The 24,783-nt window shown below is 41.7% G+C and overlaps 1 protein-coding gene across 4 annotated transcripts in view; it reads right to left on the reverse strand.

Moving 5' to 3' along the window:
* The window catches only part of SNX9 (sorting nexin 9), a 60,394-nt gene extending 39,388 nt beyond the window's left edge, over positions 1 to 21,006 (reverse strand). The window contains exons 1-4 of one of the 4 annotated variants that reach the window (XM_048935273.1): positions 20,877 to 21,006; positions 5,725 to 5,811; positions 3,165 to 3,239; positions 1,892 to 2,014 (exon numbers count right to left, since the gene is read on the reverse strand). In XM_048935273.1, the coding sequence (XP_048791230.1) occupies positions 1,892 to 2,014; positions 3,165 to 3,239; positions 5,725 to 5,811; positions 20,877 to 20,888 (297 nt within the window). In that variant the 5' untranslated portion in view covers positions 20,889 to 21,006. Of the gene's footprint in view, positions 1 to 1,891; positions 2,015 to 3,164; positions 3,240 to 5,724; positions 5,812 to 6,837; positions 11,832 to 20,024; positions 20,632 to 20,876 lie in introns of those variants that run through there. The other 3 variants (XM_048935272.1, XM_048935271.1, XM_048935274.1) reach the window with 3 other exon arrangements.
* Between the last annotated feature and the right edge of the window lie 3,777 nt (positions 21,007 to 24,783).

A 24,783-nucleotide genomic window follows, 5' to 3' on the forward strand; every position in this document is an offset into this window, starting at 1 on the left:
GTACTCAGAATTTACAGAAATCGGTGCTGCAAATATTTCATCCCCTTCAAATTTAAAGTTTAGCTAGAAACTCTTACGGATGAAAAACCAGAGCAAGAATAACAGCAGAAGAAATGATGTTTCCACTCTACCTTCAAAATTACTGTAAATTAGTGAGTTAAAAGGAACCTATAATCAATGGTTTGTGTTCAGCCTGAGATGAGAAATTCACGAGGTATATCAGAAGTTCTGTGTTTAACCTAAATTATTCATAAAATAAAAATAAACATAAATAAAATATAAATTAAAAAATAAAAAAAAAAAATTGAGACAGTCATGGAGAGGTCTGGAGCTCTGACTGTTTGTGGGTGTATATGTGTATATTACACATATGTACTCCATGTACGCAGTACTTGAATGTACTATATACATGCCACAGTATCACAGACTGACTGAGGCTGGCAGGGACCTCTGGGTCCATCTGATCCAACCCCTGCTCAAGTAGGACCACTCAGAGGAGGGTGCCGAGAACCATGTCCAGGTGGTCTTTACAGATCTCCAAAAAAGAACAGGCAACCTGGGCAAGTGTTCTCTCACCTGCCCAGTAAAAAAGTGTCTACTGATGTTTGGATGAAACCTTCAGTATGTGTTAGCTTGTGCACAATGCCTCTTGTTCTGTCACTGGGCACCACTGTAAATAGCCTGGCACCGTCTTCTTTACACCCTTCCACGACTTTGCATGGAGCACAACATCAGGAAGCACTTACAGAAACCATTGAGATCTGTCCCCTCCTCCACCAATTTTTCTATTAGACAGTCATAACAAAGCAAACTACAAATGATTACTGAATAGTTAGAATCTTTTAGTTAAAGGCTAGGCAACCTTCTATTGGTTTGGCACTGTCTAGCTCAGTACAAGAAGCATAAATTAAATATCATACACTCATGTATACTGACTATAATGAAAACATCACATGTACAGTTTTCAAGAGATCTCAATTCATCTCAAAGTTCTGTGGTACAGGTTACAGTTAAGAAAACTAATAATTGATTTTTAACTGCCACAAGCTAGGCACATTTTCCCCACTGCGACAATAAGTAAAGCATTTACTTTCCACTAAGTGATAGCTTTGCAAGCTGGTGCTGGAAAGAGCAGATTTTGTTCTTGTACTGACCTATGGACTTTGACGTGTTTAACTGCTCCTACGTGTAACACATGTAGCAATCCACAGAACATAACAAACTGTGTTTAAAATAATGGCTGCCTTCATTTATTTAACATGAAGCTAAACACTTGCAGCTTAATAAAATGACATGCTGGACAAAAAGTATGAAAAAATAAAAAATGAGAAAAAAGAAAAACATTATTCTAGAAAAAACAAAGTCTCTTCTCCAACTGACAAGAGACAAAGCCAGAACTTGCTTCATCTTTTTTAATTGAAGAAACAAATCTTACTTAAATTCTGAAAGATATATATCCATCTCTGGCTCATGATGCATAGAACATTCAATTGTAGCAAACATTAAAAAAAAAAAAAAAAAAAGCACAGTTCCTTAAAAAGATAAGCATACTAATGCAAGCAACTTTATCTTAATGCAAATTTGCTAAAAGTGAGAATTCCATTACACGTGACTGGGGTACAAACAGAGACAACGGTAGCCAAAGTTTTACAAGGTTGTAGATTCTAAAAAATAAAATGCTTTATTTTTTGAAGTTGCAGAACACTTATTTTTTCAGGAGTGACAGTAGCTGAAGAGACAAAAACAATAAATAATCAACAGAAGTGCTCCCTAACGAAAACATGATTACTTCTATTAGCAATTCTGCGAGGGTTCACAAATACGGTACAGCACAGCTGAGAAATGCAAGCAGTTATATTAACAGAACTGCCATGGCCACCTGGAGACCTACCTGATTACTGCTTTTTGCTGCCGAGCTGGTCTGAGCTGTATTTGAAGAGAGGGCATCAAAAAAGGCTTGGTCAGCTAATGAATTGCCACAGCTAATTCCATCTTTTGTACCATCAGTTATAATCTGAAATGAGAAGAATTGCAGAAGATTTTTTACGCTTCCATGAATTCAATTACACAGTTTATCACATATCATTCTAACACTAGATGTTAAGATGGCAGCATACATCCCTTCTGAATTTAAATTCAACAGTACCTTTTACGAGTAGTAGTTCAATAGTATCTTTTACAAGCAGTTGAGTCTGGAGGACTCATTTCCACAACAGATAGAATCAGAGTGCATTAGCACAGTGTAACAAATTTGTGGTAGCAGATATATATCTATAAATTCATTAGGGATCAACATGGTTGTTAACATTACTGCTTGGAGTCTGGGAATTCACAATCACTTTGGGACAAGTCAGGAGAGCAAAAAGCTACATAGAAGCTAATCAGATGAATACAAGAAACAAGATTATGCAAGTCAGCATGTCTCCCACCCCGAGATTTGGGGCTTTTTTTCATCTTTTTTGCTTTGTAAAAGTAAACAGCTCTGGTGAAGGAAGGGAAGGACATGCTTTAGTGACACTGGAGGAGTTACAGCCAGAAATCTTGACCTAGCTGATGACCTGCAGATGTATACATGCTCTATGTTCCAAAGGTGAATGAGATTCCACGCTTTACATTCAGAGATCTGTTCCATCCCCACTCCAGTAACATCAGTCTTCAAGCAAAGAGCAGATCAACACACAGAGGAGACACTACAGGCCCTCAGGAAGATAAACGGAGCAGTCCCTGGATTTGGGATCCCACACCCTGAGCCCCAGATGTGCATTTCTATTCCAGAGATCTCATGGGCATGAGGCATGTCTGCTACAGCAAGAGCAGAGCAAACTTGCATTACTCACTTCTGCATCTGAGTTCTAAGATTGGAAAACAAAATTATTGGATCACGAGACAAAACCAGAAGCAAACTCAAAACAGCTCACGTTCTGCATATATACCACTAGGATTCACAATGGCTAATATTATGTTGCATTTCTTGGAAAACCACTAAGAAACACAGTAGTTTTAGATGACATTTGCCATGGTCTCCAAAGTCAGCTACAGTTGTTTCAATAATATACATCCTGAATATTAGTTCTAAAAGTTTCACATTTGAGCTGGTCAGCAAACCGGATGACTGCTTTTTCAGTAGTTCTGCTTTTTTAGCACACAGTGATGCAGTCACTTACCTCCACATAATCTGTTGGGACAAGTCCTCTTTCTCCTTGGCTATTTTTTCCTTCTAACCACCCTCCACCGACATCCTAAAAAAATAATACATAAATAGTTTTGCTAGATGGATCCCACAGCATGCTTCAAGCAACTCAGGAAGAAGTACTGTCTTGTTGTCAAGTGCTGAATGCAAGATTCAAAAGACAGTTATGACTACAACAAACTCACTTAAATCCGCTGAATAAGGAGGTACTCATTCAAAAGAACACAGACCACACTTGTTTAACAGGACTACTGTGGGCTTTAACAGGCATGAGACAAAAAAAGTTGATTTTGAGCACTTTCGATCATTCATGCAACCACAGACAATGCTCAGTGCATAAAATACAATAATTTGTGTGCTGTTTCCAAAGCATTCATTTTTCTCAGCATTATAAAGAGGCAAGATGCATAGAATTAAGCTATTGGTAGCATTTGCATATTCTGGACTTCACCTGTGGAAGGTGCAGATGCAACCAGTTAAGTGGCAGCTATAAAACAAGAACATCATGGCTAACCTCAAGGTTCAAAGGCACCTGCCATACAAGATCTGGAAACACTCCTAGTTTACAATTAATATCACTGAGGCATGTCTTAGTCTATCAGCTTGGAAAGAACTAAGACAGTTCAGATCTCAGCATGGCACCCTGATATTGGTTTTTTGAACACATATTTCACACACATTTGCAGATAAGCAGAGTCAATTTCAAGACAATGCTATGTGGAATAAGACAGCTCTGAGTTAAAAATCAAGCTGCTACTTGAACACAGTTACACCTCAAGTTCATTCACAGGTGAGTACTGGAACCATATGCGCTATACAGCAGTTACTGAATTTCAGGTTCTTAATTTGCTTTTTAATTGATGTATTTATTTATGCACAATATTTTTTCTCTTTGAAAAAATCATGCAATCCTGCACATAATGAGAGAAGTCTGCTTACGTATTTAAAGATTTGAAATAGTAAAGACCAATCATTTACTGAAATAAACTTTCATTTGCTTTTTTGTTATGGAACTAAATGATCACACACCACCACAAACAACTAGATATCTCAGATTATAAATTCAACCTAGTTTGGTTAATCGGCAGGACTAATAATATCTTGAGCCAGAAATCACATTTGTACTGCACTTAACAGAAGTCACAGAATCACAGAACTGCAGGGGTTGGAAGTACTTTGGAGATCACCAAGTCAGGTTTCTTACAGTAGGTCACACAGGAAAATGTCCAGATGGATCTTCAGTTCCCCAGAGAGGGAGACTCCACAGCCTCTCTGGACAACCTGTTCCAGTGCTGTGTCACTGGAAAGTTCTTTGTGTTTGTAAGGAACTTTCTTTCAGTATTTCAGTTTATGCCCATTCCCCTTGTTTTGTCACCGCACACCAGTGCAAAGATTCTGGCCCCAGTCACTTGACTCCTGCACTTCAGATATATATGAAGTGATGAGATCACCTCTCAGTCTTCTCAAGGCTGAATAGTCCCAGGTCTCTCACCAGTGGACTTCCATGATTTCTGCTACTGCTGTCTCTACATTTACCACATAAAAAAGATCAAGAGCCTTCGTTGCAATCTACCCCACAGTTTAGTCATGGACAGCATGAAATAAGTTTCTACTTCACTTTGAGCATATTGCCTTATCACACAAATGGCTTGTTCAGGAAAAACCAGGAAAAACCAGCTTGAAAGCTGTAAACTATTTATTCAGCCCTACCATTGAAAAAAAAAAAAAAATTAAACTCCTGATTTAGTTATTATTTACCTCTGCTCCCACAAAATATCTTGTTGAAGAAGATGCTGGTCCTACTAAAGGTCTGCTTCAAGTATTTATGGTCAGTGGAACTAAAAAGTATCAGGATTATATATGATTAAGTTCTTTCAAAAATGTGCTTAGGCTTTATTACTTCCTATGCAACCAGATAATAAAATCTGGCATAAAATGAGGATTTGTTTGTCTGAAAAAGAAAGCCTATTCACTGAGCCATATCACTGAAGATTCAGAAGCATCATCAACTTATACTTACCTTGTTAAAGTGTAAGAACTATAAAGGCATGCTGAAATTAATAAATCAAATGTCACTGCTCAAGCATATGATTAATTTAAAATTTCCTTGACAGCATTATCTCAGTATTTTCACCACTCCTTCACAGTACCTTGCACATACTGCTTTAATCACAAAAGAGAAGGAAAAAAAAAAAAGAGAGAGTACACACTTAGATGTAAAACGCATCAGCATCACTAGCCCATCCTTCTGCCTTGGCACTCAGCACTACTTAGATGAAAAAAGTCAAGCAAAAAAATTCCAAAGCGTGTAGACAAAGTCTGACAGGGCCCCCATTCTCCAGAATTTTGCTCATTGTATTTGTTACCACAACACTGCTGGAAAATTCTTTGGGTTTAGTTTGGGTTTAGTTCATTTTAGCTACTTCAGGGGAAGGTAGACAGGGACTTCAGATGCCATCTAGAACATCTTTTCCTTCATTTGCTGGAAGCAGGTCAGGACAGTGCACTGAAGCCCTGTTTTTAATTTTTCTTACCGGGTTGGTAATTGTGATGATCTCCCCTTCACTGACGGTCAGCTCGTTGTTTCCAGGCTCAGCAGCAAAGTCGTACATAACACGAGCCTACATAGTAAAAGAAAACAGCAGTGAGTCTTCTGTCACGTTCAGAAGATTTAATGGAGGAAGTATGACTTAAATAGCAGAACTACTGGACATAAAAAGAACAATTTCAACACGTAGGGAGCTGACAGTTTCTGAATTAGAACCCCAAGTTGAATTTAACACAGATTGTATGGCACTAAAATCTCCTTAGAGCATGTCAGAGACGATCATTTTAAGATTGGCTGTTTTCTGCCATCTCCTGAACAGCCCGGACAGCTTTTTTTCCAGGGGAAGAAGGTAGCAAACAATCCAATTAATATTTTCTTCTATGAGACACATTCCAACTCGTTTGGGCAAGTGGGACGGTTTCACAGTGTAAGCAATTTGGCCAAAGGATACCAAATGTTACTGCAGATGTAGGTACACAAGAAGCAAGATGTAAAATTATGTTCTGAAATTCTTTGTAAAAAGGAGGAACTATGCAAATGCACATAATGAGAGTAGGTCTGTTATATATTGACTGGAGCAGGAAGGAGAAAATAACCCAACCATCTAATTATTAAGTATTTAGAAACAATACCTTCAGCATGTATTGAATTTAGTATTATGCTCCTTAAAAAATTGTTTGAAACACTAACAAAGCTGTCTGGTGTTTAAAGAACAGTTCTGCTTTATATACTATGCCACAATTGTATGTAAGACTATATTCCCAACCACCTTTTCATTGCTTTCTATTAAATTCCTCTCCAATGTAACCAGAAAAGACCTTCAGGAATAACAAAGTGGTTATATTTATTTTCCTACAAATTGTTGAAATTGATGCAGAGAACATCTGACACGTATAATTCACGTATAATTAATAATTCATGTATAACACGTATAATTCATCCAAGAACCTTAAAGGAAGATCTAGCATAAAAGTTTTAGCCTGTCATTTAAAGTGGCATATTAGATAAACTTTAAATCTGATCAAACAAGAGAGCTAGAAACCCTTTATCTAAACTAATCTTTCTTGGAAATAGAACTCATCATACTAAAAGAACTTACAAATAATAGAAGCCTTTGTTGTGTTATCTCAGGTCTCCATGTTAGCCAGGTGCCCAAAAGTAATCAATACATTATTTCATCTGTTTGATGACAACAGCGAAGTATTACAGAACAGCAAAAGAGAAAGCTGGACTGCTGGTCAGGAAAACCCAGGCGTTAGCAGACAGCGCTAATAACTGTAACAAAAAGCTTTTCTTGTCCAGCTAAAATAACAATGTATAAGCTCAGTTACAAGAAAAAAGAAATGAAAATTTGTGGTTGCATAGGAAGGTCTCCAAAACCGGTAACACAAGCACTGCTTTACAGGCCCCTCAGTTCACAGAATGGTCAACTAAGAAAAGAAACCATCTCCCATTAGCTCCTCCAGGAGCAGCAGAAAGTCTGATTTGAAGAAACACATCAATTTCTCCAGCCTATCTGCAAGACTATGATATTGCTATCAACACATATGCTTTTAGTTTCCTCAGTTCATGCACAAGTAGGCTCTGTTCCTGCTGATTAATATATACATACAACTCCAAGAAAAACAACTTTATAACACTATTACTAATAATGTCAGATGGTGCCTCCACCAAGGGCCTTCTTGCCCTTTGGGAAAGAAAAAGCAAAATAAATTGTTTCTGCCAGAGAGAGAGAGAGCACTTTAGTATACATAAGGATGTTGAACATGTCATTTTTACAGCAGGTTATCAACACATACTCCATTCAGCAAGTCTACTTAGTATGGCTCAGATGATGGGCATCTGACCTGAGGGGGAAGCCTTCTTAGCTACTTCAAGTAGTACAGACAGCATTAAGTTCATGCTTTAAAGAGAGTTGACCAGGACACATGCAATTTTATTAGTCTTCAGAAGTGGTACAACATCCTACAGCAATGACCTGACTGGAAAGCTAAAATACTTGTGTCTAATAACCTTGAGATCAGGTGCAAATACTTTGTTCCCTAATGACTTGTTCAGAGAAATCTGGAAGAATTCAGCATGTATGGAAGAAAAGATGAAGACAGATTCATAGCATTTAATAAAGCTCTTGTGTCATGTCTATCCACTCACTTCCTCCAGATTCCTATTTCACTGAGAGTAGAAGAAAGGGGGGGGAGGGGGGAAACCCAGTCAGTTTTTCCCTCGCTGCACTTCGACAAATTGAAAGAACTGAGGTACTAAAAAAATGGATTATTGTAAAAATATTTGGCATTTGAGATATGCTTGCAATTTGATCTGTATATCAATAACTCAAACATATTCCTCAGTGGTTTTTTATTATTATTATTTACACTTTTTGCTGGTACTCTCCCTTCCCTTGCTTCATTTATAGAATACAGCAAATCCTCTAAATAAGTAACAGTTGCCACGCTGGGCTGCATTAGGCCCAGCACTGCCACTGGGCAAGGAAAGGGATTGTACGGCGCTGCTCTGCGCTGTGCAGCCTCACTTCAGGTGTTGCCTGTGGGTTTGGGCACCACAACATAAGAAGGACACAAAGCTACCGATGAAGGGTCCAAAGGGTTACAAAGATGGTGATGGATCTGAAGAGCAAACTGTACAAGGAGCAGTTGAGGTCCCTGTGTTTGCTCAGCTCAGAGCAGACGAGCTGAGGAGGGGCTTCATGGCAGCTGCAGCTCCTCACTGTCACAGAGGGGCAGCGCTGAGCCCTGCTCTCTGTGACAGCCACAGGGCCAGAGGGAACGGCATGGAGCTGTCAGGGGAGGGACAGGCTGGGTGTGAGGAAAAGCTTCTTCACCAGCACGGAGGTTGGTGGGCATGGCACAAGCCCCCCAGGGCAGTGGGCATGGCCCAAGTGTCCAAGTTCAAGGAGCATTCAGACATCGCTTTTAGGCATAGGTTTGAATTTTGGTGGTGCTGTGTGGAGCCAGGGATTGGGCATGATGAACCTTGTGGTTCCCTTCCAACTCAAGAGTATTCTGTGAATCTATGACCAATTGTGCTCACAGCAGCTTTTAAAGTAGCTTGCCCATCTAAGCCAACATTGGTAAGCGATCCATCCTTTATCATTCTGTTCAAGTATATACAATGAACACCATGCATTACAGCACTTGGAAAATATCAGTGGCACCCACTCAAAATTTGATCATATCTTTGAAAACACTTTCCCCATGGATAAGACTCCTACAAAAAACAGATCTTACATTATGCTGCAGATTGATGTGTTTCAGCCACACGTTAAAGTTTAAAAAACTTGTATCACAAGATGACAGCCCCCCTAGGATAGACAAGGGCAGCACACACTACGAAGAAAATAACCATAAAAGGTTCAAAGTATGAAATTCCTCTAGTAAATGCACACCTTCCCTTTAGTAGTTAGCACGTTAGTCTACATTAGTCACATTAGCTTCAGTCAATCAGTACGGCACTTTTCATGGGATAGAAATGCACAACGTTGGTCTCCTTCAAAAAGAGAGTATGGGCTCATGGGTGCTCTCCAGCTTCATGTCCTACTTCCCATGCTGCTGGGAGCAGTAGCTTCCAGATTCATAGAGAGAAGATCAAATTGCCTGTTTCTTTTCTGGAAAGTAACTGGGGCAGATAAATCTTTTCAAAGAAATTAGCAACACACTAGAGAAGCAGAAATCATAATTTGGGAAGCCTGGTGAAATGTCTACAGAAGAAAAAGAATAGAGACAAAGAACTAGCTGCAAATAACTCCATTCAGAAATAGGCAGTATCTCTTCCTACCACACTGCTGCTATTCCCAAGGGATATGTGACAAGGCTAAAAATTAAAACAATTAGTACCCAAAGTTAACAGGAAAAAAATGCTTTAGAAACAGAGCTAAGAGCCACCCCATTTCTTTCCCACCTCAGAGTGCTGAATATGCCACCTTTCTTCCAACAGTAGCATCATTCAGATTTATTTAACCTTCTTCTCTCTTTATTCTAAAACCCAGGTTCACCCAGAAGCTATTACATACCCCAGGACTGAATAGTTTTTCACGCAGCAACAGCAATATCTGGTGCTGTGATTTAACAAGACTGCCTCTTTGTTTTAGTCCATACATCACAATTATACCGGACTGCCATGTTAAGTGTATATTTGGATAATCTAAGCAGAAATATTAAATAGCTCTTAAAGTGCTTATGCCTCTGCGCCTGGAAAGGCAGCTACTTTCTGTCTTGCCTCAAGTACAAAAATCTCTACACATATTCCTCTTACAGGCATTCCCAGGAGACAAGAAGCAAACAAAATCACAGGTGGAAGGACTCTAAGAACACTGTCTCCATCCAGAAGTGTTACCTTAGGAATTCAAGAAATTATACACCATTTTGGAAACCAAAATTTAAATGGTAAGTTATTACAAAGCAAATTAAAATGAGGCTGATCTTTTTAAACTAATAAAAGGCAGATGGAGAAAATGCACATTGGCTGTACAATGCCAGGCATTGCCGTTTCTGTACGTTGTGTCATGCATCTACCTAGATAAACCCACCAGTGTGAGGATACCATAACTACCTCTTCAAACATGGTTTTATACCATAATTTTATTAAACTGTAAGTAAAAACTAAATTTGATTTGTCCAATAAAGATGCTTTTTCTCTACTGACAAAACGGGGTGGGTTTTTTGTTTGTTTTCTTTGCAGGATCAGAATTAAAGCAAATTCATCCAGAAAGTGAGATCATAACATTCAGATGTCATTACTCTAAGTTCCCTCACCAGCTGTGGCTCCACAAATACTCCATAAACTCAAACTGAAAAATGTGTCTCTTGACCTGCTGGCTCACTTTCTTCTGAGCAATTTTTCAACTGTAAAATAACTCAATAGCCTGCAGCTATTCATTTAGAGGTAACAACACTGACTACAAGCACATGAGAAGCAAATTAAATACAGATAAAAAGCTAAGAAAGAAGAACATGCATCATTTTGTCCTGCTAATAAAAAGATGCTTGTTGGTAGACGAAACAGAGCAGGGAACTCCTCCCTTCATCCAGTAAGCTGCACGTGCCTCCAGTACTTCAGGCAGACACGTGATCCAGTGTACACACTGGATTAAAAGCTCTGCCTGGCAACCCAAGGGAATGGTTAACAGAGCAGAAAGAGTTTCCAAATGGCACAGGGGGGAAGTTTGAGGTGTTTTTGAGGTAAGGGACAGTAATGAAATGCTTGATTCCCATGAAAATGCACGAGGCTTAAACCACCAGCACTTGTAGAACTAGCAATAAGGGTGTAGTAAGCATGCCTTACAACTACTTCTAAATGCTAGTCCGTAAGAAAGAAGTGACTAGGCAAGTTTTAAAGTGCTGAAGATACTTAAAAAATATTTTCTCTAGTCATAAAGACAATGACATTAACCTCCCTCCGTAACTCATGCCCTTCTCGGGTCACAACAGATCAGCTCTTCTGACCTTAGAGACAGCAAGCTACTGAACAGGATTGAATGGTCTTGCTAAAAAATATCTTTCTGTCTATCAGGAAAGAAGCTCCCCACATATCCACAGCTGATAAATTCCAAAAGTTCTTCACAGCTCTTGGCATAGATTCTTTCCAAGGAAAGCTACACAACTGCATTTACGAACCAGAAAAATAAGGAATCAAACTGAAGTACAGTACAGGCAACTGAAGAAGGGTCAATCTACTGAGATGCCATAGCAGAGCAGGCCAGAGACTAGAGGGGCCCTTCAGACACTTCCAGCTGCTTGCAGACAGAAGGGAAGACTGACATTCAGGTGAGTCCAGCACTTTTTTGGTAGCAGTTTTTAAAAGCAGCATTCAGATGGTTGTACTTTCAACACTGACATTACGCACTTGGAACTTTTACTCATAGAATCCTATTAGAAAGGTGCACAGTTACCCTAGAAAGGTGGTGTCCATACAGACAAACTGATGGGGCGGTAGGGAACCAGATGACAGAATCCAGCACACCCAAGCAGTATAGAAGCAGGGTAAGCTCAGTTGCAGAAATACATGCAAGACTCCCGTGTGATTTTAGAGATGTTTCCAAATACTGACTCAGATTCTCCTGTTAATCACATCTCAGCATTCTACTGCATTAAGTGCTTATTTCTAGGTATTCTAGGTATTATTTCTCGCTTAAAGCATTACTTATGAACCAGCTATCAATTAGCAAACTACTGTAGATAGGAGCAGGGAGCTCCCACTCTATCAGAAGACATTTTTCTAAACCAATTTACCGCGCTGCTCCAAGTGCCCAGACTGCCTCATCACACTGCACACACAGCTGGAGCAAGCACTGCGTGACTGTTCCACAGGTGTTAGGCAGGATACATTTATCTCAAGTGCAATCAAAATCCCCGCCCAGATTCAATCACTATTGTGCCTCTGCAATCAAGCTGCCCATGCTCACAACTGTTTGCTGAAAAGAAGTGTAACTGTGTGCTTCAGAAGCCTGCCATGTTGATCCTCCTGGTATCAGCCTGAGATCTTGGAACAGGCAGTGTTAAACCCTTGCAATCCTGTCCCCAGAGAACAAAATTAGGAAGAGGTAAAGGTTTCAGAAAAAGCTGGCATCGTTCACCAGAAAAAACTGCCACATTGTGACCTACTCATTAAGACAGCTTGCAGTCACACAAGAGCGCTTCTTCTACACGAGGAGATTATAAAACAGTAATTATCCCAATAATTAGAGACACATACAATTTCACTATAAGGTAATCTAATGAACTTCTAAAGCCTTTTCAGACTCACCACACTGTTACAGGTGGTGCATCAGCTGTACACAGCAATCTAAACACAAAGGAAGAACTATCAAAGCAATCAACCCGCATGCAAAAAAGATGCTACTTCAAATAAAACTTGACTTTGATTAAATGCATTCTAATATAGACCAGCTTACAGCCATTTTAAGCTTTTTTGTTGACAGAGTATAAAAGCACAAGCCCCATAAACTTACAAACCAGTCTCTGCAATCAGCAGTTCACATAAGAAGACATTAGACCTGACCAGAGCACACCTAGCACTTGGTCTGGACATTAGTCACCTACTTTGCATCTGTCACTTATAAAGGGTATACTGGCAGAAGAAATCAAAGAAAGCAAGCCTGAACTGCAGTTTCCTTTCAAGTGGCTAGAAAACTTGGAAGTTTGGTTAAGATATGACCGAGCTGTTGATACAATTACAATTAAACTCCCATATACAAGCTTCCAAGAATATGGTCTACCTATCCGCAGTAAGAAAGGTTCTTAGTTTTTCATTCTGTAAGCAACCATTTTTGCAAGACAAACACAGAGGTAGTATGGGAGGAAATGACAGTACTGCTGAAAAAATTATGCCAAAACTAAACACTGACCATATTAGTTCATGGTACAGTGATTTTCAGTTATTTCAATCTTAACCACCTCCCCAGAGCTTTTTGAAAATTCAATGGAGGAGATAAAACATTTAAGCTTAATTCCTAGATCTGATCAAGTTCTCTGACAAAATGAAGAGCTTCATCAGTCATGGCCTTGGTGCTGCTGAAAGGTGAATTGTATAGGCCAGGCTTTTTGTGGACCCCAGGACTTAAATAAGACCTAGGAAGAACAACAAATGTAATAGCGTTATCCAGTGTCTTCATGACAAAGGAGGGGAAAGAAATTCTCATACAGAAGAGAGAACCATTTTAAAGTCACCCTAAGAGAACTGTTTACAATTTTTTTTTTCTTGAAAACTAGCCATTTTTGTTGTATCAGCCAGGAAAACCAATATTTTGCTTGATTTAAACTAGAATCAAGAGTACAACTTATTTTTTTGCCCTGAACACTGAGAACTGTAATCTCTAAATGCTGAGAAAAAGAGAGCAAGTTCAAAACCTACTGTGTATAAACAGAGATAGCATATGAAGGCACAAAATAAAAACACAACCATTCCTCCGCCAAGGAGGAGCAGATGGCAAGTCGGAGCAGAAGTCAGCAACACAGAGATGAGTCGCAAGAAAACGACAGTCACTGGCTGTACACAAGTCCCACATTGCACAAGAGTGGGACTGAGGGATTTCACCTGGGCCAGTCCCACGCGCAGAAAACCCAGGTCAGGCACTGCTGCATACCCAGAAGAAGCTGTGGTGCTCAGACTCTCCAGGGACCTGCCTAAAGCTGTGCTGCCAGCACCTCTCTATAGCCCCCTCCTCCTTCCAGCCGTACTTTGCATACTGGAAAACCCTCCTGTAAAGTAGCTTCCTTTAACACCCAGGGGAAGCTCTGCCTATAGCCTCCTTTTGACGAGCTGCTCTAAAATATAGGAGGAAATTAAAGTTTTTACTAACAAAAAGCTCACTCGTTTGACCTTACCTAGCAGGCTCAACTGCAAGCACACCCTCTTAGCAGCAGCACCCAGGGCTGTCCCTTCGCCCTTCACACCACACCTTGTCCTGAATGTCCTCTCCCTGAGAGCAGCTGGGCCAGCCAGCATGTGGACAACTCCCTACAGGAGTAGCTGTGTCTCATGCCCTTATCCTTTTCAAAGCTGTGGGTTTCAGAGGATGAATTGTCAAAGTTAAACAATTCTGCTTTTAATTGCTTTTTTTTTTTTTTTTTTTTTGCTTTCTTTTTTTTTTTTTTTTTTTTTTTTTTGGGCAGATGTTCCATATCCCTATGAAGCTCAACGAGAAAAACTGCTTTGGAAAAAATGGTGAGAGATCCAGTGCAATTTTCCAGTAAGCAACATGCACAAACCTCTTTGGTAGCACTGAAGTTTTGCTAGTGGAATTAGGACAAGAATGCTTTGCGTTTTAGACTTGGATTGATTTGGGAAGTTCCTTTTTGATCACAAATCGCTGACAACGCTGAGGTACAACTAAATGAATTAACGGCACAAGTTCTGATCTTCGCCCATCTCAGAAAAGTTTGAAGTGAAGCTGAGTGACCTTTCAATTGCAAAACATGCCTTGAAATAGGAAAGTTTTAGCTTTAAATGTAGACCGCTGCAGCAGTTATTTAAAGTAAATAATTTCGGTTATCTCAGTGTTGATCAGTCTTAATGCAGTGCTGGCTGAAACAAATCACTCCTACTGTTTTACAGTCCCTACGACCTGCTTTTGCAATGCTCTGCAACGCTGCTTCCAGCACCAGTGTTGCAATTGCAGGTAAATACAGGATGGAACAGGTAAATAAAGGTAAAACCATAGGATGGAACTAATCCATTTAAAATAGCAAAATTCCCATATCACTTCCCCTCTGTAAACTTTCATTTCTGAGATGTGACAGCCATCCTAATCAAATAAGAAAGTTTGCATAAACAAAACAATGTGGGGATGTTCATATTTAAAGCAATTTTTGAAGGCATTAAGAACAGAGGTTCTAAAAGAGGAAGACAATTTGCGAAGGAAAACATAGAAAGAATGGAGTAAAATAATCTTCACTCCAAAGCCACAGTTAACTGTAAAGACTGTTAACTGTAACTTCTTGCTGAAATGATGCTGATATGTGGAAAAATCAGACCAGAATGAAAATCTGAATCACTTGTTCTATAGGACCAGATGACGCTCATAACATCTGATACCAGAGTTCCTTCTCTCTCACTACTGTAATTGTATTTTTAAATGACGACCTCTGGTAATGAGTCTCTGATGACTCAATGCCCAGGTACTTAAAATAGCTTTGAAAAACTGAGTCAGAGGAATCATTACCAGAGCATAACATCATACAGAACCTCAGCACTCTGCCAGATTGCCAGCCCAAGATCTGGCTCTCATATGAGAAGCCTTGCACTAACAATTGCTGGAATGTAAAGTAACTCACTTGTCACTGAACTTCTAAAAGATCTCAAGGTTAAAGACAGAAGAATGGAAAATTCTGTACCTTCACAAAAAATGATGGTATTATTTCTTTTGTTGCTGAGCTCATCCTAACATCTCATTGTAACAATAAGCCGTGTATTTGAGGTAAATAAGCATTACCTCAAAACATTTTCACCTTCTCTTGTACTATTGTTACCACTTTTTAAAAGTCCTTTTTTTTAAAAGAATACTTTTAAAAGAAGTATTTTCACATCTACTTAATTATAGTTTAACAAAACAGGGACCTCTTGGAAAGAGTCCAGCGGAGGGCCACGAAGATGGTGAAGGGCCTGGAGCATCTCCCCTATGAGGAAAGGCTGAGTGAACTGGGTCTGTTCAGCCTTGAGAAAAGAAGACTGAGAGGGGATCTAATCCAGGTTTATAAATATTGGAGGGGTGGGGGCCATAGTGGTGAGGCCAGTCTCTTTTCAGTGGTATGTGGAGACAGGACAAGGGGAAATGGGCATAAGCTGCAGCATAGGAAGTTTCGCATGAATGTGCGTAAGAACTTCTTTATGGTGAGGGTGACGGAGCACTGGAACAGGCTGCCCAGGGGGGTTGTGGAGTCTGTGGAGATGTTCAAGTCTTGCCTGGACGCCTACCTGTGTGACCTGGTGTAGGGAACCTGCTTTGTCACCTCTCGATCACCTCTCAATGATCTCTAGAGGTCCCTTCCAACCCCTACAATTCTGTGAAAACCTCTTCATGAGACTAAGACCATTAAACCAAAATGACCACTTAACCTAACGAGTTTTGTTCCATCACGTCCTAAGTTTGCAAATGAAACTGTCATCAATCAAGTCTCACTTTGCTGAATTTAAGCAGTGGAACATGCCAGCCATGTTACAGACCGATTCACATAGTATAAGTTCATCCCAACTAACCGATAATATTAAGATTGATTCATTGAATATTTTCCAAAGATATAATTTCCCAGAACAGGCTCTGTACTGTCAAAGTCAGGACAATACAGAAGGCAGACTCGCACAATGCAAAGTTTGGAGCACTTGGCACAGAGGGATATTTCCCTTCCCAGCTGCAAATCAGAACAAAGAATTGTTTCTGTCTGATTCATTATGTAAACATACAAACAGCTTCACAACGATAGGAACAAAAATGTGAGACTTCTGTTGGTGAGCCTTACACGAGTAGGAGAACAGAAAAGAAAAAAAAAAAGATAATCTAAGTCCAAAGTATTGTATTTTTTCCCTATCCGGTATTTTCAGACATAAAACAATCTTCCCTCAGCACAAGTAGGAGAATCATGCTAAATTCAAGTATATCTAGCTAATGACATTCAAAAAAAACTATTCCAAAGCCTCAAACAGTAAAAATTTCTGTATTTTTAGTTATATCTGTTTTCTTTCAAGAACAAAATATCCAGCCTAAGATCTTTCACATCAGTGGACTTCTTCCCCTGAAAAAGGGCCCAGACCTATTGACAGAATCATAAACAAATAAAGACAAGTTCCTGAAGTAGACACACCAGTGAAGAATCAAGAACATCATGAAGAAATAACAGGCGTCCCTAATGTTACAAGTAAAAATGGTGGATTTTTGGAGTCAAACCTAGTGAAGATTACCAATACCTGCCTGGCTCACTTGTGAAAGTAACTTCACCAACTTCAACAGCACTTCTCCTATAAATCAGTTGACCAGCTCCAAATTCCATCTCCACCTTAAACATTAAACCCCTCATTGTGCACTGTTTAGCAGTGCAGGTTCCATCCACACACGCCTACCAAATTCCCTCAATATCATCCTGAAATCCTGGCTTCACAAAGGGCAGTGCACTAGCTTTTGCAAGCAACAGACTTGCCTACCTTTTTAAACAAACACCTCTAAAAATAGATGACGGTAGGGAGCACATTATTAAAAGTCAGCATATCACTTCCTGACATTTGTGGCTCTCCCTGTTCAATGAACCTCCAAAACAAAGGAAAGGGTATGAGTAAAGCTGGGACTTTGCAAACTGCAGCAGGGAAAGAGGAAAGGCCAAAGAAGCCAAGACAGAAAGCACAGAAGCATTAAGAATGAGAGAACCTGACTGGCAACTTTTTTAAAGCATCTATCAGAGACATACATTTATGATATCTCATTTTCCTTGTAGCTGGGTTTTGGAACTTTTTATGCTTCATTACACACTTTCAAGCTCAAGCTCATTTTGCCTTTTTTTTTTTTTTTTTGTACAGTCAAGAATTAAGAATTAGTAAATTCAACTCCATTAATGAAGGAAGTATCCAGGCTAACATATCCAGTGTATCAGTTCTTAAACACAGATGTGCCTATCTCTTATGTTTGGTTTAGTTAAATTACTGTGAAATTTGGGAAGCTGGGATTCCCTCATCAACCCAATTTTATTTATTTCTTTTAAAGCTTGCCTCAGCTTTTAGAGCACTCGGCCTTGTGCAAGCCCTTAGGAAGCCAGAAAGGCGGCTGCCAAGTTACAGTTAAGGATCCAGCTAACCTAAGAACTGCCACCAGAAGTCTCACATCCACTGTTTTTTGCTCTCCAGTTATATTCCCAGCCTTCACTGTGAATGTCTCCCCCTCTGTGTTTGCACCAAACCTTTTGCATCTGCTCTGAGCAAACTTTTACCTACTTCATTAGATGGAACTGGACAAAACTTTTCCACTGCTTCCTCTCAGTTAATCTTTGGCTATTTTAGCAAGTTATAGTCACTCAAGGACAGGTCTGACAAGCATTAGTATCAACAGAGAGTCAACACGAGGAGGGAGCAGCAGCGATTGTGAGGCCAGCTCCTGTCACTAGATTGAATCCCCGCAGCCCTCAAAGGACGTTGGGCCTGCAGTATCCCTGCCCTGCTGACAGTTAACTAATACATCAGGAGAGCATCAATAGAAGCTTTTTTTTTTTCTTTTCTTTTTCTGCATGAAAATAGTAGTTATTTCCCCAGAAGGTTTTATATTTCAGTAAGAAATCTCATGAGCTTAAATGGTGCAGGGAAGAGCTAGGAGATGATGAGATTAAACCACATCTTCAGAGCACTCTGGGAACTTAAACAGCACGGTTTATCACTGAGGAAAGCAAGAAGACTGGCCAGAGTTCACAAACAAATTACAGAAGAAATGCCATTTTCTCTTCATAAAGTATGTTCTAGTTTAAACAGGAGTTAGTTCAGGAAGCACAAACAGCCCGCGCTGTGCAGGCTGCGCCTGACTGCCAGTCATCCCCCCAGCTATACAGGTGGTCACGCCATGGACGTTTCTGAAGTTCACACTACAGGTGACCAGTTACAGTTCAATTCTGTCAACATTTTCTGGTATAATTCCGATATGCTCCAGAAAGAAAACAAGTGGAAGGTGACAAACATGTCTGCAACTTCAAAAGGAAAACAATTTCCAAGCGAAATGGTAACTTGTTAGTTGGCTGAGTTCCTAAAGGCTGTTTACTGAGCCTGTCACTCCCTTACACTGTTAAAAAAAGGTATCCTTTATTACAGCTGACATTTGAACAAGTTCAGCAAATTAATATCCAGAGCAGGATAATTAGCTGAAAGGGACCTAACTCATGGGTGAAGCTTAAAGAAAATAAAGCAAGCTTCTCTTCAGTAATGCTCTGTTAACAGCTAATCGAGATAATACTATTAAAAAGAAAGATGTCAAGATTTCGCTATCACTTCCCAATTTTAACATGCAAGCAAATTACTGTTTCTTGCAAAGTGTGAAAAATGAATGAAAAAATCTTGTACTATCTGATTTCAATACAGTTCTGGCTAGTATATGAGAAGTGACATGTCCTTTGTTCTAAGGCCATAATGACTGCAACAATTTATTTCACAAAAAGTGAAGTGAAAGCTTCCATACATACACACAAAACAGCGTTATGAGACCTCACAAGGATAGATGCTGCACCCAAAGTGAGGTAAAAAAAAAAAAAAAAGCAAAAAACATAAACCATTTGAGTGCAGTGTCTGCTTGGCACACCGTCTGCTTTACATCTACACCTGTAATTTTATTTTTATTGCTACCTGCAGTAGTTACGTGTGTAGTTGTGTGAGTACGTACACATGATTCAGACACACAGCCCTCAAATCAGTGGAAACCACCAGTAATAAAACTAAGTCCATTAACAATATTCTAAAAACCAGTACAGGCCATGAATTTCACTATATTAATACCTCAACTGCATTAATGATGTTGAAACCTACACCACTTCCTAGGTGCATCTAAAAAGGTTTACTGAAACATGAGTGAGTAACCCTCTGCTCAGACAGCTGGAGACTGTTACTTAGCCATCAAATCCTACCCATTGAAGATGCGGGAATTCTCTGATACTGAGAAACACCACACAAGCAGCGTGCTGTATGACAGGTGCCTTGGTAAAACAAAGCATTTGCATGGCTGGGCAAGTTTTGGAATCGGATCAGTCTGAAAGTATTACTTCAAATACCAAAAAGCCACTTGCAATATTTAGACAGCTTGGAGATGACACTTACCCACCTAGACGAGCAGAGACAAAACAGCACTGCCACTTTCATCAACCAGTATAGTAAATAAATACTGTTAATTTAGAAAGAGACCGGTTTCGGATAGGATGGACTAATTTTGACTGTTGCGTTAATAACAGATACTGTTGAAGAACAACGCAAAACAATTTCACTTCCTTCTTTTTTTTTTTCCCCCCCTCTCAATCAGATCCCACTACTCCTAGAGCAAGACACACGCCACAGCCCTGGAGAGCTTCCCCGGCCCTCACGGCCTCCCCGGCACGCAGCTCCCTGTGCGGAGCAGCCCTCAGCCCCCCGCCCCTTAGCCCGACCGCTGTCGCTCGCCAGCCGTGCCCGTCGCAGCCCTCGGAACCCCCGCGTCCACTAAGCGGGCAGGCGGCGGGGCTCGGGGCGGGCAGCCGGGACGCCGGGCCCAGCAGCGCTCAGGCCTTCCCTCTGCACAGCCCGGCAGCCGCAGGGCAGGGGCACGGGGCGGCACCAGCCCGGCCTCGAGCCGCTTTCCGTGCCCGCAGCCACGCCGGGCGAGGCGAGAGGCGGAAATCCAGCAGAAAACAACTTCGGAGCCAGCGCTGCCCCTCCGAGCCCTGCGCGCGGCCGGGCGGCAGCGAGGCCCGAGCGCGGCGCGACAAGGCGGTAGCCCCCTCCTCCCCTCCCGGCGGCGAGGGGCAGGCCCGGGGAGGGGACTCGCTCCGCAGACCCCGAAACTCAGCCCTCCTTCTCTCCCTCGGTGCCCGAGCGGAGCTACGGCCGCCGACCCCTCCGCGGGGCCCGCTCGGCGCAGGGGGCGCCCCGGAGCCGCCCCGTCGCCCCCCATGCTGTGCCGTGCCGGGGGCCTCTCACCTTGGTGGCCATGGCGCTGCCGCTGCGGGCTCGGCTGCCGCTCTGCCCTCCCCGCCGCGGCCCGCGGCTGCTCGCTCGCCGCGTCCGGCCCGCCCGCCGCCGCTGGGCCGCGCAGGCGGCTCCACCTCACCTCCCCCGGTCGCCGCCGCCGCCTGGGGGCCGCTGGGCGGCTCAGCAGCCGGCCCGGCGCTGGGCGGGCGGGCGGCTGGTGTGGCGGCGAAGCCGTGCCCTCTCCCCGCAGCCCCTGCACTCCTTCGCGGCACGCGGGGGCAGTGGCGGGACCGCTTTGCTCCCCCTTTCGCCGAGAGGGCTGGGGGGGAGGGCGAGCTACAGGGGGGGAGCCGCCCCGGACAGACCCCGAGGGCGAGCGGGTCCCCCGGGCCTGCAGCGCCTTTACGTTTCGGTTGGGTTTTGCCTGTAATTCCTTTTCCTGGTGCCGGGCGGCTCCGGGGCTGTGGAGTGCCCCGCGGTATCGACGACGCGGGCAGCACTGCTCCGGCCGTCAGAGGCCATTGAAAAGCTTGCAGAACTCTTTCGTTATCTGTTTGGAGTCGTTATCCCTCGGTTTCCTCTGCACAAAGATTCTAAACAGCAAAGAGAGGAATTTCCACTCTTCCGGGCTCACTCTGCAGCTTTCACCGAGACAGAACATATCTCTGGTGGCACTGGTACTGCCAGGCCTTGGTGCGTGGCAGCAGGGATATGGCCCCGAGAATCCAGCCAGGGTCTGTGCCATTGCTGTCACTCTGCCAATATCTCACAAACAATAACTCAGTTACCAGCTTTGGGGAAGGTGTGATGGAAAACCAAAACAAAGGGCAAGGAGGAAATCAGGTGGCAAAAGTTATACAAGGTTCATGGACCACCTCTGCCAAGTGTACGTGGTGTCTTACCAGGACTAATCTCCTGAAGAGGTGTGATTGCTAGGTTTGCCAAGGAGATTTCTAAAAGGGAGGTTGTGATCCTGCTCAGCTCCTTATGTCCATATTTCCCTACCTGTAGAAATTACAAACCTCTCCTCTGCTAGTGGTATGCTTTCTCAGGGAGGGAGCTCTATTAAAAGAGAAAAATACATCTTTGTTTTTTTAAGTAGGAAAAAGAAATTCCATATAAATAGGACAAGTGAAATAGTTTCTATGGAGAGTGTGGGTGAGGAACTGAGAGGAACCTGGAGCAGTCACCACTATTTTTCAGATGGTTCAGATGATTAATTAGAGAAGTTTTCAAATGTCATTACCTCAGGTTTTAACTTCTCCATAATTCACTGAACGTGTACAGTGATTCCAAGTTTTTATTCCTCACAACAGCAGTGCATGCAACCCACAGCACGCTTTTGCAACACTGCCTTTAATTTGAGGCCCAGTTTTGCTGCTGCATGGTTGCTCCCAGCTTGGTATTTCATCTATTTCAGTCGCCCTTCATGAGCAAACCTCTCTGAAGCCCTGCTTCCTTTTTATGCTTAGGGTCCCTGGTCCTTAACTTTCTTGATAATAATATTTTCAATGCAGCAAACTGAAATTTGGTCTTAGAGGTGACCTAGTGAGGATTTTTGCAGACTTTGGTACAAGGAGTGGGGAGATAGTCTCCACTCCAACCCCGTACCGTGCAGAGAACAACCCAGCAGAAGTCTGGCTGAGCAGTGGGAAGAAGGCTGGGAGAAGGGGCTTCCAAGCCAGGGTAGAAAACAAGCCCAATTGCTTCCTGGATGAAATTGGGACTTACCCATTTAAGTTAGATATTAGGAAGAAGTTCTTTACTGTGAGGGTGGTGAGACACTGTAACAGCTTACCCAATGAGGTTGTGGATACCCTCTCCCTGGAAGCATTCAAGGCCTGGCTGGATGGGGCTCTGAGCAAACTGGTCTAGAAGGAGGTGGCCCTACCTATAGCAGGGGGGTTGGAACTAGATGATCTTAAAGGTCCCTTCCAACCCAAACCATTCTAAGATTCTATAGAAATATTTTGTCTCTGGTATTTTTAGAGCCAGAAAATGGAAACCTTTAGCTGACAGAGCAAAACATATTAATGTTTGTTTGTATGAACTCCTTCTTCACATAATAAGCTGTTTGGATAGAGATTCTATGCAGAAGCGCCATCTAAGTTTGCTACAGTTTAAAGGTGGCATAGTTGTGTCCACAGTGCTAGCAAGGAAAAAGGGCCTGGACTGATTGCTGATTGGAGTAAGCCCACCTGTTTAGGATTAGATTAGCTCCCAGAACAGCAGATTTTTCTGGTCAGCAGACTGTTGGAGTGGTTTAAAAGTGAATTAGCCAGGTAGCTAATGGTTAAGCAATGTGCACGTATAGGTATTCCCTGCTCAAGGAAACTCCTTGGCCCTGCTGATGGACTAGACCTGATATAGACAGGGGCTAAAGTGTGGCCACATTTTGTAGGACAATGCATAGTTAAGGAAACCTTGGATTTTATAAAAATGACGGAGGTCTGAAATCAAGAGACCAACCATTGTCTTATTTAGAGCCGGCCAGCAGGTAGGTATGTGAAGCACCCTTTCTCCATTTACCTGATGTTATGTTTTTCTATGTGATCTATAATAAACCTGGGGCTTTCACATCACTTGGAGCCTGTTATTCTTTACCTGTGGTCAGGACAACTGCCAGAAGAGCTTCATTTACAGCTGCTAACCGGTGTGCTTTAACAAACACTGCTTGGCCACCTGGGGAGTAAGGAACAAAGCCACAATTTATTCAGCCTCTCTATATGCCTAAAATCTCCAGTTTATAGTTTTCCACTGTGAACTACTCATAAAAATAATTCTTGCTTGACAAGTTTTAGGGATGAAGGAAATGCTAGCATTTCTTTCCAGGTGAAAGAATGTTCTGGAACTATTATTTTGATGTGTTCTTTCCAGTATTGTTCACAATTAATTGCCATTGATTCTTGCATTAACAAAGACATTCTTAGGAATCACTTTGGATTACAAATAAATGCATCTCTTCCTACTGCAAGCTTTATTGTTGCTTAATACAAGGGGTCAAATAACAATGAATAGCCACTAATAGTCACCTAGTATTTCCAATTTTCCAAATTTGTTAATTTTCTGCTACCAAGCTGAGTCCTAATTAATTAAGACTGGATGTTTGCTTAGCTCTAGACGTACAAGAAGTCTTAGTGGCATTTCTGTAGGCTGGAAACAGAGGGCTCCGCATGGAGCTTATCAGCTTTGAAACACAATTGGCTCATTATTCACTTTATAACAAAGCCCCAACAAATGCTTTAATAGTTAAATATCTCAACCTCAGAAAAACAAAAATAATCAACAACAAAATAAAATCTTTTACTGAGCACATAAGTTACTTTTTTTTTTTTTTTCAAATATGTTCTCTATAGATTACAACTATGTGTGTTTGTTGTTAACCTGTCTGCATCATTTTCCAAGAACAATTGCTGCTACAGAGTTCGTTGAGAAGAGATCTGTTGTAGACCATAATCAAGTGAAAAGCTCCCACCAAGTGCTATGCAATTTTTAAAATTAAAGATGAACTCTGGGAAAGGATATTTGCCAAAAACTGTTCTCTGCTGGGCAAGGCCTGCCTGTAGTTTCACCATCAACTGAAAGTCAGTCCTTGTCATACAAGGCTGTGCTGACTTCAGCAAGCCTGGAGGGGAACGATAAAAAAAAAACAACAGAACAGTGTTATTTAGATAACCTTCATGCAGAAAACCATCCAGGGAAAGAACTATGACTTGCATGTCTCTAAGCTGCTGTCCTCAGGCATGCCTTGAGTTGGAGCACCTTGGATTTCTCCCTGCTAGCAGGTTCTGCTCTTAGCACTACTCAGACAATGCATGGGAATTTACCCATTTTTCAGTATCACCCATCTTTCCTGGGTCATCCCTGTGCATTGATGAGTTAGCAATAAAGGCTATTCTTACTGAATTTTTCAGTA

This window comes from Lagopus muta, chromosome 2, assembly GCF_023343835.1.
Source record: "Lagopus muta isolate bLagMut1 chromosome 2, bLagMut1 primary, whole genome shotgun sequence".
NCBI classification, from domain to species: domain Eukaryota; kingdom Metazoa; phylum Chordata; class Aves; order Galliformes; family Phasianidae; genus Lagopus; species Lagopus muta.